The sequence below is a fragment of the Canis lupus genome, chromosome 1 (assembly GCF_011100685.1).
Source record: "Canis lupus familiaris isolate Mischka breed German Shepherd chromosome 1, alternate assembly UU_Cfam_GSD_1.0, whole genome shotgun sequence".
NCBI lineage: Eukaryota > Metazoa > Chordata > Mammalia > Carnivora > Canidae > Canis > Canis lupus.
In genome coordinates, this window is record NC_049222.1 from 40,638,864 (window position 1) to 40,654,275 (window position 15,412).

General features: G+C 39.9%; 1 protein-coding gene across 1 annotated transcript in view; it reads right to left on the minus strand.

The window, feature by feature from the left end:
• Window positions 1-15,412, minus strand: part of KATNA1 (katanin catalytic subunit A1) — a 46,785-nt gene that overhangs the window by 769 nt on the left and 30,604 nt on the right. Inside the window, exons 5-10 of the mRNA XM_038526310.1 lie at window positions 10,719-10,840; window positions 9,179-9,284; window positions 7,580-7,738; window positions 2,272-2,398; window positions 1,441-1,575; window positions 1,000-1,126 (exon numbers count right to left, since the gene is read on the minus strand). Coding sequence (XP_038382238.1) covers window positions 1,000-1,126; window positions 1,441-1,575; window positions 2,272-2,398; window positions 7,580-7,738; window positions 9,179-9,284; window positions 10,719-10,840 — 776 coding nt within the window. The remainder of the gene's footprint in view (window positions 1-999; window positions 1,127-1,440; window positions 1,576-2,271; window positions 2,399-7,579; window positions 7,739-9,178; window positions 9,285-10,718; window positions 10,841-15,412) is intronic.

A 15,412-nucleotide genomic window follows, 5' to 3' on the forward strand; every position in this document is an offset into this window, starting at 1 on the left:
TTATTTATTTATTTATTTTTTTTATGATAGTCACACACAGAGAGAGAGAGGCAGAGACATAGGCAGAGGGAGAAGCAGGCTCCATGCACGATGTGGGATTCGATCCCGGGTCTCCAGGATCGCGCCCTGGGCCAAAGGCAGGCGCTAAACCACTGCGCCACCCAGGGATCCCTGTTTTTTGTTTTTAAAGAAGAAACTTCAGAATAAGGAACCTCCTTTCACCAAGTTTCATCCTTAATAACAGCCACCATTTATTTATGCAAAGGGACGCAGCTGCTTTATGTACACATGTTCTCACTAATGCTCACAACCTTGTGTTGTTTACAATGAGTAACCTCAGATTAGGACAAAACCTACTTAAATCAACTGGATTGGAGACTTTTTTTTTATTCCTGTTCCTGTCCTATTTTGTACCCTTGCACTGAAATGAGATTGTATTCCTCCTAGAGTATGCCCAATCAATATCACAATTGTATTTCTTATGAAAAAGTATACTAAGTACACCAATAGTTTAAAAATCCAATATAACTACTGATTTCCTGTATTATATCGATTGTTCTACATTTATTTATTTTTTAATTTTTGTTTATTTATGATAGTCACAGAGAGAGAGAGAGAGGCAGAGACATAGGCAGAGGGAGAAGCAGGCTCCATGCACCGGGAGCCTGACATGGGATTCGATCCCGGGTCTCCAGGATCGCGCCCTGGGCCAAAGGCAGGCGCTAAACCGCTGCGCCACCCAGGGATCCCTGTACCGATTGTTCTAACATTAGCTTCTTGAACCAGCAGCTTTCAAATGCACTGCAAACTGTTCAGTGCTGTGCAACATGCCGAAATTCCTACCAGCGCCTTTCCACAAACTTAATACCAAAACTCGCGTCTGTGAATAAAGACTCTAATGTGGGTTTTTACTCTTCACATATCCTATTAATTCAGCATGAAAACTTCCTAACAGACGTTTATACTCGCAAAACCCCATACTTCCAAAATAATTCATACCTGCACACATTGGTAATGTCTGCACCTGAGTAACCTTCCATATTTTCTGCTATACTTGCAAGGTTAACATCATCAGCCAATTCCAGTTCACGTAGACTTATTCGTAACAGCTCCTCCCTGCCTTTTGCTAATGATGGAAACAAAAAACGTAAGCTTTCAATATAAACTTATTTTTTCTCAAGCCTACTTTAAATGAGAAGTTGCTTTCCAATTCTTAGAGCTCATTTGCTTAAAAATTTAAAAGCCCTTCCTCACTAAATTTAAAATTTCCCGATACCAAGTCTTTCAGGTTCTAGATATAGCAAAAACAGTTAATGTAAGAAAGATATCCTACATTTGTTTCTTTACAGGAAAGGTAATTACTACCAAATTTTAAAATCTCTAAGCAAAACTACCAAAGAGTTAACATGAGCTTTCTGACAAGATTCAAATGCAGATAACCTGATGGTAATGGAATATAGATTCTTTTTTCAAGACGTCGTCTTAACGCCTCATCAATATCCCAGGGAAAATTAGTAGCTGCCAGAACCATAACCATCTTGGAAGGGTCATCATTTTCAGAAGCACCTCCAACACCTAAAACAAAGGGTGAGGAGAAAGTAAAAAGGAAGTCAGAATATACAAAATAAAGCTCAACTACTTAAAAACCGCATAGTTAGGACTAAATTATAAAGGTAGTGTAATAGTTAGGTATCCCTAAGGCTTCCAAAGGTAAATGGTACATATATGAATTTGTGGCCCCCAAAAATAAGGTTTAGTATGGAAAAAAAATAGGACTCAAATAGATTTTTTTTTTTTAAAGATTTATGACATAGAGAGAGAGAGAGAGAGGCAGAAGGCAGAGACACAGGCAGAGGGAGAAGCAGGCTCCACGTGGGGAGCCTGACGTGGGACTTGATCCGGGGTCTCCAGGATCAGGCCCTGGGCTGAAGGCAGCACTAAACCACTGAGCCACCTGGGCTGCCCGGACTCAAATAGATTTAATCAAAAGACCAGCTCAGTTTAACTACATACCAATTTCTAAAATTTTTCAAAAACACCTATATCCCTAAAGCAAATTTATTTGCATTTATTCCAATTTCATTGTTGAAAACAAATCAGAGTATATGCCCATGAGTGCTCTGAACAGCCATTATTTCTGGCATGTCCCCAAGTCCATGTACCCAATATACTGTCAATCTCCAGGACCTACTTGCCAGCCCTCCCTAGTCGTCAGGAGTTGTGTGGGTGAGCCCTAGGAGCAGAGCTTTGTCAATATACAGACATGCATACCATCCATTTGAACCAGCAGCTCGGCTTTCACCCTTCGGCTTGCTTCATGCTCTTCAGAAGTCCCTCTGCGACTACAAATGGAATCTATCTCATCGATAAATATGGTGGCTGGAGAGTAAAATCGAGCCTAAATAAAGAAACCATGTAACACCAGGTTTTTATTTCATTTAAAAAATAATCTGCAGCAATTAGAAAAGAGCCCAGGAACCTGCCACATCACATCTCTCTAGTCCTATTACTGGGGAGAAGATAAACTGGAGCAGCTAAAAGCTTCTAATAGAAACTTATCATAGACTTAAAAATTACATGGCAATTTTTGTACCATTCAGTACTTTAACTGGCAATATTTATTTATTCATGAGTGATATAAATACAGAATTATCTTGTGCACTCCAACAATAAGGACAATAGTGGCAAGAAAACATTCATAGATATTGGTAAGTGTTCTACAGTTCGAGAAAAAATTGGTTACAGAGAACCATTACCTTAAATAAAATCATATAGATTCCCTCTAAGAAACCTAATTGCCATTTTTCACTTGACAATACATTACAGTAACTAAAGAAGTTCATAATTTATCGTTTTTATTTTTAAAGACTTATTTTAGAGCAAGAGAGCATTAGCGGGGAGAGGGACAGAGGGGAAGAGAGGGACAGAGAGGGAGAAAAGCAGACTCCCTTATGAGTGAGGAGCCCGACATGGGGCTCGATCTCACAACCCTAAGATCATGACCCAAGCCAAAATCAAGAGTGGGACACCTAACTGACTGAGCTACCCAGGCGCCCCATACTTAAGTATTTTTAAGATTTTATTTATTTATTTGAGAGAGAGACTGATCACTAGCAGGGGGGAGGGGCAGAGAGTGAAGCAGACTCCTCACTGAGAAAGGACCCCCCCATCAGGAATCGATCCAGGACCCTGGGATTGTACCCTGTTCTGGAGGCAGACGCCCAACCAATTGAGCCACTCAGGTGCCCAAGTAGTTAATTATTTTTAAATGAAATATCCAAACTTACAGAATCACTGCACAAGAGAGTTTGAACCTAAATGATGACAATGATTTCTCAAAACACAGCTTAATGAATAGCACTTTTCGAAGGTTTTTCCAAAAATAAAGTCCATGATGGCAAATGAACCATTATGAACTTGAACATGCAATTATACTGGGTCTATCAGTTCTTTTGGACCATGAAGTTATAATCTAGGATCTTCTAAGAGGCAATTCACTGTGTGGAAAACTATGCCTCCAAAAGTATGGATGCAGTTTTTGTCCACTTGGAAAATCCTAATACTTAAATCTCACTTTTCTAGTTGAAAATTTGAATTCTAAGTCATCAGTTCCCTCTACAGAGATAATTTAATTTTATTTTTTTATTATTATTTTTTTAAATAAATTTTTATTTATTTATGATAGTCACACAGAGAGAGAGAGAGAGGGGCAGAGACACAGGCAGAGGGAGAAGCAGGCTCCATGCCGGGAGCCCAACGTGGGATTCGATCCCGGGTCTCCAGGATCACGCCCTGGGCCAAAGGCAGGCGCCAAACCGCTGTGCCACCCAGGGATCCCTAATTTAATTTTAGTAAAGCGTCCTTACTTGGATTTTAGGTACTGTTTACAAAAATTTTGTATTCAAGAAATAGAATATGAAAAAAAAATGTTCAGGAAAATAAGAAAAAAAAAAGCATCCAAGAAAATCCTCAACTGAAATTCTAGCAAGAAAGCATCTGTCTACAGAAGCTAACATTAACAAAAATTAAATTTCAATCTATTTGTTGCCACATCAAGAAAAAACCCAGTAGATTCTTCCCAAATATTGAGGGTGTGAAGAACAGTTTGACTTAAAACAGAGGCTACACAGAACATGTAAAATTGGTTTTGCATGACATGGAAAATACTACAGAAAGATTCAGAGTGAATACCAAATGTTTTTGCTTATATAGCATCCCTTTTGGTAAGAGAAGCTCCCATTTTCATTCATAAACTATCCTACATGTTCTTGTTCCACTACTTTAAGAGAGGCCACCTCGGACACTTGAAAATGAAAGTTCTTGACAATACAACAAAAATTATACCATTAAGTTTTGGTATGTGTTACCATGTCATGAAAAAAATCACGGACAGACATATTTTAAGTGGTATTATTTAAAATATAGGCCTTGGGAAAACAGAAAAAGAAAAGAAAATACAGGCCTTGAGATATGTTTGCTTTGAGCAATTCTAGGGAATTGGGAGGCAAGTTATCTCTATAGCAGTCAAAAAAGATGTGAGTGGCAGTCCAACTCAAGTACTCCTTGAGAGTCCATACAGCGAACAGAGAAAAAAAAACAAAAAAACAAAAAAAACTAAGCCAGTTTTAAATATGATCCCTAATCAAAAGTCACAAAGGCAAAAGCTCCAGACTGGCTTGTGATTGAGCCTCTACTCAAGTAGACATCTCAAAGTAGCACACTCCAATTAAGCATTTATTTGAAGATGGTTAATACCAGGGAAGCCGGTGAAAAATAAGCTGTTTCACATGAATCTCACTATAAAAAGTAATGTAAATTAGCACTTTGTAAGAGGCTTCCCCACAGAGAAGAAAATGTTCGGTTTTCTTGAATATAAACCCTCCATTAGAATACCTATCAAACGGGGACACCTGGGTGGCTCAGCGGTTCAGTGTCTGCCTTTGGCTCAGGGCGTGATCCCAGAGTGCCAGGATCGAGTCCCACATCAGGCTCCCTGCATGGAGCCTGTTTCTCTCTCTGCCTGTGTCTCTGCCTCTCTCTCTCTCTGTGTCTCATGAATAAATAAATAAAATCTTTAAAAAAAAAAAAAAAGAAAGAAAACCTATCAAATAATTCTTAAATAGGGATGCCTGGGTAGCTCAGTTGGTTAAACATCTGCCTTTGGCTCAGGTCATGATCTCAAGGTTCTGGGATCGAGCCCTACATCAAGTTCCCTGCTCAGTGGGAGCCTGCTTTCACCTCTGCCTGTGCTCCCCATGCTTGTGCTCTTGCTCTCTCAAATAAATAAAATCTTTTTTAAAAGGCAGCCCTGGGGGATCTCTGGGTGGCTCAGCAGTTAAGTGCCTGCCTTTGGCCCAGGGCGTAATCCTGGAGACCTGGGATCGAGTCCCACATCGGGCTCCCTGCATGGAGCCTGCTTCTCCCTAAAATCTCCTTTTTAAAGATTTAAAAAAAAATCTTGGGATCCCTGGGTGGCGCAGCGGTTTGGCGCCTGCCTTTGGCCCAGGGCGCGATCCTGGAGACCCTGGATGGAATCCCACGTCGGGCTCCCGGTGCATGGAGCCTGCTTCTCCCTCTGCCTATGTCTCTGCCTCTCTCTCTCTGTGACTATCATAAATAAATAAAAAAATAAAAAAATAAAAAAAAAATCTTTAAAAAAAGTAGTAATTCTTTTTTTAAGATTTTATTTTTTTTAAAGATTTATTTATTTATTTATTTATGATAGACATAGAGAGAGAGAGAGAGAGGCAGAGACACAGGAGGAGGAAGAAGCAGTCTCCATACCAGGAGCCCGACGGGGGACTCGATACCGGTACTCCAGGATCGCGCCCTGGGCCGAAGAAGGCGCTAAACGGCTGAGCCACCCAGGGATCCCCTAAGATTTTAATTATTTATTCATGAGAGATACAGGGAGAGAGAGAGGCAGAGACACATGCAGAAGGAGAAGCAGGCTCCATGCCGGGAGCCCGACGTGGGACTTGATCCCAGGACTCCAGGATTAGGCCTTGGGCCGAAGGTGGCGCTAAGCCACTGAGCCACCCGGACTGTCCAAAAATAGTAATTCTTAAACAGAGCAGCTAATATCTATTAACCCTTATGAGTCAGGCTCTATTGTAAGCAATTTACATGCATTAGTTCATCTCACCATCCAAACATTACAGAGGTAATTCCTGTATTGTGGTCTTCCTTTTATAGATAAAGTAACTGTGGATCAGGAAAGGAATTGGTCCAAAGTTAGCCAGCTAGGGAAGTGTGACAGAGGTAGGATCTGTAGCTGGGCCACCTGACTCTAAAGACTCCATACTTAGCCATTTATTGTATTTAGCTTACTTTTTTTTTTTTTTTTTTGAAGATTTTATTTATTTACTTGAGAAAGAGAGAGCATGTGAATGTGCATGAGCAGGGGAAGGGGCAGAGAGGAAGAGGGAGAAGCAAACTTCCACTGAACAGGAAGCCTGATGCTGGGGCTCAATCCAAGGACCCTGGGATCATGACCTGAGCTGAAGGCAGCCGGTCAACTGACTGAGCCACCCAGGCGCCCATTAAGCTTACATTTTTAAAATGCCTGGATATTCTGGAATTCTGGCAATATAATTTTTTTCCCCTGAAGCAAAGGGCAAACTAATTTTCCAAACTCATCTAAGAGGTTCTCCACTAGATTCCTACTGCAGTATAAACTACTGATAAACTCTTAAGAACGTATTAGAATTTACGTCCTGTCTTATGAATTATCAAACTTGAAGAAGGAAATGGGAATTGATACAGGGATAAAAGCTTTTACAGAAAATGGATAACCTCAAATTGTAAGGGTTTTCATTTGCTTGTTTTGTTTTATTTGGAGCCTATGAAGTAAGATCTAGTGTCAAATTAACACTGTCATCTAAGGTTTTGTCCATGATGGAATCTTTCGAGTTAAGAATGCAAGTCACTTCCCATATAATAAGCATAACTCTGCCCTAATGTATATAACTACACTATTGTTTAAATGAGGCAAGACTGAAATAACCACTAAAAAGCTGCTGAATTCAATCCAAACGCTCTACTAGAATTCATTCACTTATATTCCTCCTATTGATACTCAGATTAGTGGGGTTTGAAGAAGGAAAAAAAGAAACTCAATTAACAAGCAAAAAGTAACAATCCAAAGACTGGATCATTAAACTCAAGGTATTTAGCACAGTTAATGGATTGGAGGTGATCTAATCCATAACTACTTGATTTTCACTGTTCTGAGTTACTGTTACTACACTAAATTTACCATATTATAACTAAGTCTACGGATTTCAAAAACATAGTATTCTAAACTCCTATAGCAGATTAGTAATGCAGATCTTATAATGTGAACATGCCTATAAGCCAACAGAGATGACTCTTCCTCTAGAGGAAAGAACACACAGAAAAACTCAAATTAAAACTTAAAACTCATGTAATTAAAGGGCTCTAATTTTGAGGGCATAGGAATCACACTTTGGAAACAGTATCAGCCTGCCTAGCTACTCTGCACACTGCAGATAGTTTTGACCCACTCTCTCCCCCATTTGAGAGGTAAAGAATCATTAGAATTGTCTTAAACGTTCACCATTTCGAATAATAGACGAACAAGCTTCTCGGACTCTCCTCTGTATTTGGAAGTTAGAGTTGATGAAGACACATTGAAGAATGTTGTCTTGCATTCTGTAGCTACTGCTTTAGCAAGGAGGGTCTTTCCTGTGCCAGGTGGGCCAACCATCAACACTCCCTGTTGGGAAAATAATAACATAACTGAGATTAACCTGCCACTGTTCTAATTCACAAGAATTCCATTACTGAGAACTAATTTTCAACTAATATATAATATTAAGATAAATAAAAAAATAAACAAAAGGATGCTTTATCACCAATTTACATCATTCATCATAAAAGGTTATATTAAAAATCTGAAACTCAGAAATGAGAAAAAGATAATGTCATAATACTGACATAATAATCATATGTACCAATAGTATTTGAATGTATTTCCTGCTAGTCTTTTGTTTGAACAAATCTGTCTTTTTGTTACACAGCTGTACTCAAGAATGTCCAGAATTTTGTAGCTTATCACTTAATATTTCAAGAATTTTTAGTAAGTGCAGAGTTAGCCATTAGTACATTTTCTAAATCCAAGAAAGAGTTTTTTTCAGTCTCTTTTCAGATCAGCTCATGATTTCTTAAAAAACTGAGACACAATAGCCAAACTGTGGAAAGAGCCTGGTGTCCATTCAAAGATGAATGGATAAAGAAGATGTGGTCTATGTATACAATGGAATATTCCTCAGCCATTAGAAACGACAAATACCCACTATTTGCTTCGACTTGGAGGGACCTGGAGGATATTATGTTGAGTAAAATAAGTCAATCGGAAAAGGACAATCATTATGTGGTCTCATTCATTTGGGGACTATAAAAATTAGTGAAAGGGGGGCAGCCCCAGTGGCTCAGCGGTTTAAGTGCTGCCTACAGCCCGGGGTATGATCCTGAAGATCCGGGATAGAGTACTACATCAGTCTCCCTGCATGGAGCCTGCTTCTCCCTCTGCCTGTGTCTCTGCCTCTCTCTCTCTCTCTCTGTCTCATGAATAAATAAATAAAATCTAAAAAAAAAAAATTAGTGAAAGGGAATAAAGGGAAAGGAGAGAAAATGAGTGAAAATATCAGTGAGGGTGACAAAACATGAGACACACCTAACTCTGGGAAATGAACAAGTGGTAGTGGAAAGGGAGTTGGGCGGAGGTGACTGGGTGATGGGCACTGAGGGGGGCACTTGGCGGGATGAGCACTGGGTGTTATGCTAAATGTTGGCAAATTGAACTCTAATAAAATTTTTTTTAAAAGATTTTATTTATTTATTCATAGACACAGAGAGAGAGAGGCAGAGACACAGGGAGAGGGAGAAGCAGGCTCCATGCAGGGAGCCTGATGTGGGACTCGATCCCGGGTCTCCAGGATCACACCCCAGGCTGCAGGCGGTGCCAAACCTCTGCGCCACCGGGGCTGCCCAAATTGAACTCTAATAAAAAATTTTTTTAAAAAATTGAGACATACCTGCATCGAATGAGTACTTATCTATTTTTTCCCCTCACTTCCCTGAATACAATACTCATTTTCTACAACAATGTACTTGCCATTCACTTTGACAATGCCATTAACAGTAATAAACTTACTTTCCATGGCCTCCTAATGCCCTTAAAGAATTCTGGCATCCACATTGGTAACACCACAGCTTCCTTTAGCAACTTTTTAGCTTCTACTAAATCAGCAATATCATCCCTGAAAGAAGAGATATTTTATCAACACCCTCTTAGATTATGCATGTAACTGTATGCAATCACTCTTGAGAACCACAGAAGCACACGGTTTTACACTGCTGCCAGAATGCAAAGCCCCTCCCTAGGTACCAGTGCACTAGCACACTGTGATGAGGCCTGCCACACCAACCAGTATACACAGAGCACAATCTGAATCATCAATTCTTGGCAATAATGATTTCCAATGTGGTGAATGAGAACACTGGTCTATAGACCTACTCTAAGTATTTATCATGCCACTTCATTTTAAATTCCTGGCCTTGTGGTGCTCCTTTCATAAACCCCATGATTTAGAGACAATGAGCCCATTAAAAAAATAATAATAAAAAAATAAAGATAAAAAAGGCATAAAGCTGAGGCAGGCTACAATATTTTGCCCCCAACCCTTTTAAGAGATAGGCACCAAGGATGAAGAGTATCATAGAGACTACTATGAAGTCATCACCTACCACTAGAAAACTCTGCTACTACTATTACTGGTACATGTGGCATTTTCATGAAAGTATATGTTCACTGTATAAATATCAAATACCAAAAAATATTTTTAAAATACCCCCAAAACCATACCTAAAAATCATAAGGTTTTAATGAAAAATATATAACAGAATGAACCTAACTTTGTGGGAAAGGAGGCATTTTTTTAGGTTTTTTCGAAAAGGAGCTTTTAGAGAACTCACAGAATTACAGTTCTTTGATTAGATATGATAAATCAAGTTGAGAATCACTGCTCAAAATCATAGAAAATAAAAGCAACATCCACAGGATAAACCTATCGATAACAAGCAACAATGGGACAACAGTGCATGCAACTCCAGGTCTTGGACAGGGTTTTGAGTTCAAGCGGCACTTAGGCATTGAGCTTACATAACAAAAAACAAAAACAACACACATGCGTAAGAATCACTGCCATTTCACCAGTAGAGGATGTCCCAGAAAGAAGATGGAATTTCTGTGATCTTATTCCCACTCTGTATAGAAGATTTTTTTTTTAATTTTTTTATTTTATTTATTTATGATAGGCACACAGTGAGAGAGAGAGGCAGAGACATAGGCAGAGGGAGAAGCAGGCTCCATGCACTGGGAGCCCGACGTGGGATTCGATCCCGGGTCTCCAGGATCACGCCCTGGGCCAAAGGCAGGTGCTAAACCGCTGCGCCACCCAGGGATCCCGAAGATTTTTTTTTAAATAGAAACTTATCATTTGTTACTTTCTTAAATAAAAAAAAAAAAATCCCAACAAAAACTTGGTAGAGCCTAAACCAAGTGCTGGGTTCACACTGCATGTACTCTGGTTCCATCCCCAAGGACTGATCTTCAGTGCAGGCCCACATTGATTCCATTTACTTTCCCTAAAAGCATTATCAGAGCCTAATTATTTTGTTGTGATATAACTTACCATCGAACATTGGGATTCTGAGAAATTATATCTCTTTCCAAAGCTTCTACTAAGTCCTTATCATATCCAGTACTATCAAATTTACTTGTCTCTGGTTCGGTAACTGCAGCAGGTGATTTGTTCTACATCAGGAGAAAAAAACAAGAGCTTCTGATTGACTCAAAAAATTATACTCAGAAACAAAGATCGGACTCCAGTGATATTTTTAAAAGAGCTAATCTAATAATACAAGTAATAGAGAATCAAGGCTATTCAGTCATTCTTCTCTATCAACATCAGAGTGAATTATTAGAGTTTCATATTCAATCTTTATTTTTACATAAAAAGTATGACAAAAATGTTCAAGAAAAACAAAAATATTATGCATACAAATTAGTGAAAATAAAAAAATCAACATTGAGATGAACAGTGATTACTAGTGAATATCAGATAGTGATATTTATCTCAAAGCTTTAGAGGAGATAAGATTAAAGACAGTTTATGTAGCTGAGATTACAGCTCACTCTTAAAAAAAAGGAAAGTATGTATGTATGATTGATATTTATTTATTTGATATTTATTTATTTATTAATTAGAGTGAGACCATGCATGTGAGTAGGGTGAAGGGTAGAAGGAGAGGCCGAGAATTTCAAGCATGAAATGCTGAGCACAGAGCCCCACATAGGGCTCTATCCTACAACCCTAAGATCATGACCTAAGCCAAAACCAAGAGTCAGATACTCAACCAACTGAGCCACCTTGATGCCCCATTTACAACTCACTCTTAATCACCTACTCATTAATGCTCTTAAAACATTGCTTTTCACTGTTCTTACCTCACTCCAAAAGAGACATCCCAGTCCCAGGTGTGATTCCCTCCCATCCTCTATGACAGCAGTCATTAGGGCCACAGCTCCTAAGCCCTGTACTAAAGCATTCCAGGGCAAAATGGGAAACTTACCGAGCACTGCAGGATATTTTACATTTTTTTAGGGAATCTAAAAATCCAGCAGTATCTGTTGAATATTAGGGGAATTACCAGCTCCAGGCAATTCTGTTTCTAAATTAAAACCGCTGCATTCCTTTCAATAATGCCAAATTTAAAAAAATAAAAATAAAAAAAGTGCCAAATTTTTGTAAAGCTGGGTTTCTGGCAGTTTCTATGATAAAACAAACAGTGGGGGGAATCCCTGGGTGGCTCAGCGGTTTAGTGCCTGCCTTCAGCCCAGGGTGTGATCCTGGAGTCTCAGGATTGAGTCCTATATCAGGCTTCCTGAAATGGAGCCTGCTTCTCCCTCTGCCTGTGTCTCTGACTCTCTCTCTCTCTTTCTCTCTCTCTCTGTTTCTCTCATGAATAAGTGAAATGTTTAAAAAAATAAAACAAACAGTGGGAAAAATCAAGGTGAAAGAGGAATCAGAGAGAAATATCCACTCTGCCTCCAACGTCTGAGAAACTGAGCAGTGCCCAACATATACTGTTAGGACATAGCAAATTTGTCTGAACCTAACTTCTTCACCAATGTATGAGTATTCTTTTTGTCCTAAAGGTGCTGTGAAAAAATTAAAGACACTCATGAATTTTATAAGGCAAGAAAATTTATGAAGGTCTGCATTAGGGTAGACAGTCATTTACTTGGTCTTGTACTAGAATTCTTACATTGTCTCCTTAATACTGTTTTGCCCATACATGATTTGTCAGTGCTGTTATCTAAAGTCAGCATTAATGTATCTGTATTAGTAGCTAAACTTAACCAATATTTACATATTCAAAAGTCTTACATTAGATGGTCAATAAGTGTCTGTCTCACAGTATACATATTCACTAATACCAACATAAAACAAACAAACAAACAAAAAAGGAAGGTATTGCCTTTAAAAGAGGAGAAGGGGGCAGCCCGGGTGGCTCAGCGGTTTAGTGCCACCTTCAGCCAAGGGCCTGATCCTGGAGACCCGGGATCAAGGCCCACGTCAGGCTCCTTGCACAGAGCCTGCTCCCCCTGGGGAGCTTGCTTCTCCCTCTTCTTCCACAGACACAGTGCCTGTGTCTCTGCCTCTTTCTCTCTCTCTGTGCCTCTCATGAATAAATAAATTAAAAAAAAAAAAGGAGGAGAAGGTTAGGGCACTTGGCTGGCTTAGGCAGAAGAGCATGCATTTCTTGATCTTAGAGTTGTGAGTTCAAGCTCCATGTTGGGTGTAGAGATTACTAAAAAGAGGGAGGGAGGGAGGGAGGGAGGGAGGGAGGGAGGGAGGGAGGGAGGGAGGGAGGGAGGGAGAGAGGGAGGGAGGGAAGGAAGGAAGGAAGGAAGGAAGGAAGGAAGGAAGGAAGGAAGGAAGGAAGCCAGTCAATCTGAATATTTATGTAGTCTTTCTTTCTTTCTTTCTTTTGTTTCTTTTCTTTCTTTTCTTTCTTTCTTTCTAGATTTTACTTCTCTGAGAGAGAGAGAGAGAGAGAGAGACACAGATTACAAGAGTACGAGCAGGGAGGAGAGGGAGAAGCAAGCTCCCCAATGAGCAGAGAGTCTGATATGGGGCTCAATCCCAGGACTCCAGGATCATGACCGGAGCTGAAGGCAGATGCTTAAACAACTGAGGAGCCCAGACCTCCTGCAGTTGTTATTCCTTCACAAATATTTACCAAGAACCCATTCTGAGCTAGCAGCTGTGGGGGACAGAAAGAAGACACTGTCCCTGATATTTGGGAACTCACACTGTGAGCCTAGCAAGACACAGACAGAAAGTACTTTCTAGTTGCTCTCTTTCCTCCCACAGAACACAGTGCTAAAGGGATGTCTGCAGACAAAGCAAAATGAATTTAAGCTAGGCAGAAAGGAGTAACAATTCAATAATAGGTCAGCCAAAGGAAGCTATGGACTTTCAAGTGTTGACATTTTTTTTTTTAATAAAGATTTCACTTATTTGAAACAGAGGGGGAGAGAGAGAGCAAGCACAAGCAGGCAGAGGGGCAGAGGGAGAAGCAGACTCCTCCCTGAGCAGAGAGCCCTATGTGGGCTTGATCCCAGGACTCTTGAGATCATGACCTGAGCTGAAGGCAGACTCTTAACCAACTGATCCACCTAGGGGTCCCAAATGTTGACATTTTTGATAGGATTTTATTTAATTAGTTGAAATAGTACAATTTCCTTGATGCTTAAAATAAAGCTGAAGATGAACCAATTAACCAGGAAATAAATACCCAACTTTAAAACCAGTTATTGTAAAAGCTGACAATGTCAGAAACACAAAATCCAAATATACTGTCTCCATTAAATGAGTTAATTAAAAATGACAGCTAGGCTTTCACTCACAGGAAGACAGAGTAAATGTACTTTTCACAATTCCTTCTGCTATGGAGAACTAAAAACCCTGGCATTGGGATATCTGAGTGGCTCAGCAGTTGAGTGTCTGCCTTTGGCTCAGGGCATGATCCTGGAGTCCTGGGATCAAGTCCCACACTGGACTCCCTGCATGGAGCCTGCTTCTCCCTCTGCCTATGTCTCTGGCTCTCTCATGAATAAATAAATAAAATCTTAAAAAAAAATAAAAATAAAAGTAAAAACAAAAACAAACAAAAAAAACCCCAACCCTGTTGTTATACACTAAACAAAGACAGGACTTCAAAAAGTATAGAGAGAGGCAGGCCAACCAGGGAACCTAGACAAGGTTGTGTGCTCTCTAGATTTTCTTTCTCCTTCATAAATCCAGACTCAAGGTCAAACAAGACAGAAACCCAGAAACAACAATGTGAGCAAATAAAAAGACCCCAACAAAAGCTTATTCTCTCTAGCCAGAGGACCAAAAAAGAGGGAGGCGTAGCAAGATAAAACTTCAGACAACACTCTATTCCAGTCAAGCACCTTGGAAAAGGCTGGGGGCCTGCCCTACTCAGGCAAGCAAAAGCCAGGTGGGGAGCCTAGATATCCACTTGGGAGGCTGGAATGAGGTACTCTACCCTGCCCCAATCACAGTGTATCAGAGGCCAATCAGGGGACTAGAATTTTCATCCCTGCCAATCAGTAATAAGACTTCCACTCAGTGGAGATTACAGAGGGAGCCTGCACTTCCATCCCCACCAGCAGTAATGCGGTACTGGGGTGGTGTCAGAGGAAGACTCATGGAGTCAAGACAAGGTCACCCCCATCACAATGTCACTGGAGTTCACATGGAGAACTTCCACCACAACTCAGTGGTAATGAGAAGACCTCTTCCCCATTCCGGTGTCAAGAGAGGCTATGTGGGAACCTAGACTTCTACTTTCACCTGAGGGCAATAGCCCCTTGGCTTTCCTGCCACAGCAGTGTCAGAAAAAGTCAGTTATAACAGTAGGTGTAAATAAGATCTAGAGTCTCATAACATAATATGAAAATATCCAGGTTTCAATCTAAAAATCACCTGATATACTAAGAGCCACAAAGATCTCAAAGACAATCAACACATGCCAAGACCAAGAAGACAAAATTTCAAACAAGCAATTATGAACATGTGAAACAAACCAAAAAACAGATAACTTCAGAAAGAAATAGAACACCCCAAATTAATCCACTGAGAGTAATAAGCAAAAATAACACCTTGCCAATAGGAAAAAAAACTATTCAAATGAAAGTAGATTTCTCCTCAGAAAAGGAGGCATAAAATTTTTTTTCAAGTGCTAAAAGAAAAAAAAAACTGTCAACACAGAATCCTCTACCCAGTAAAAATGTCCTTCAGGAATGAAAGGG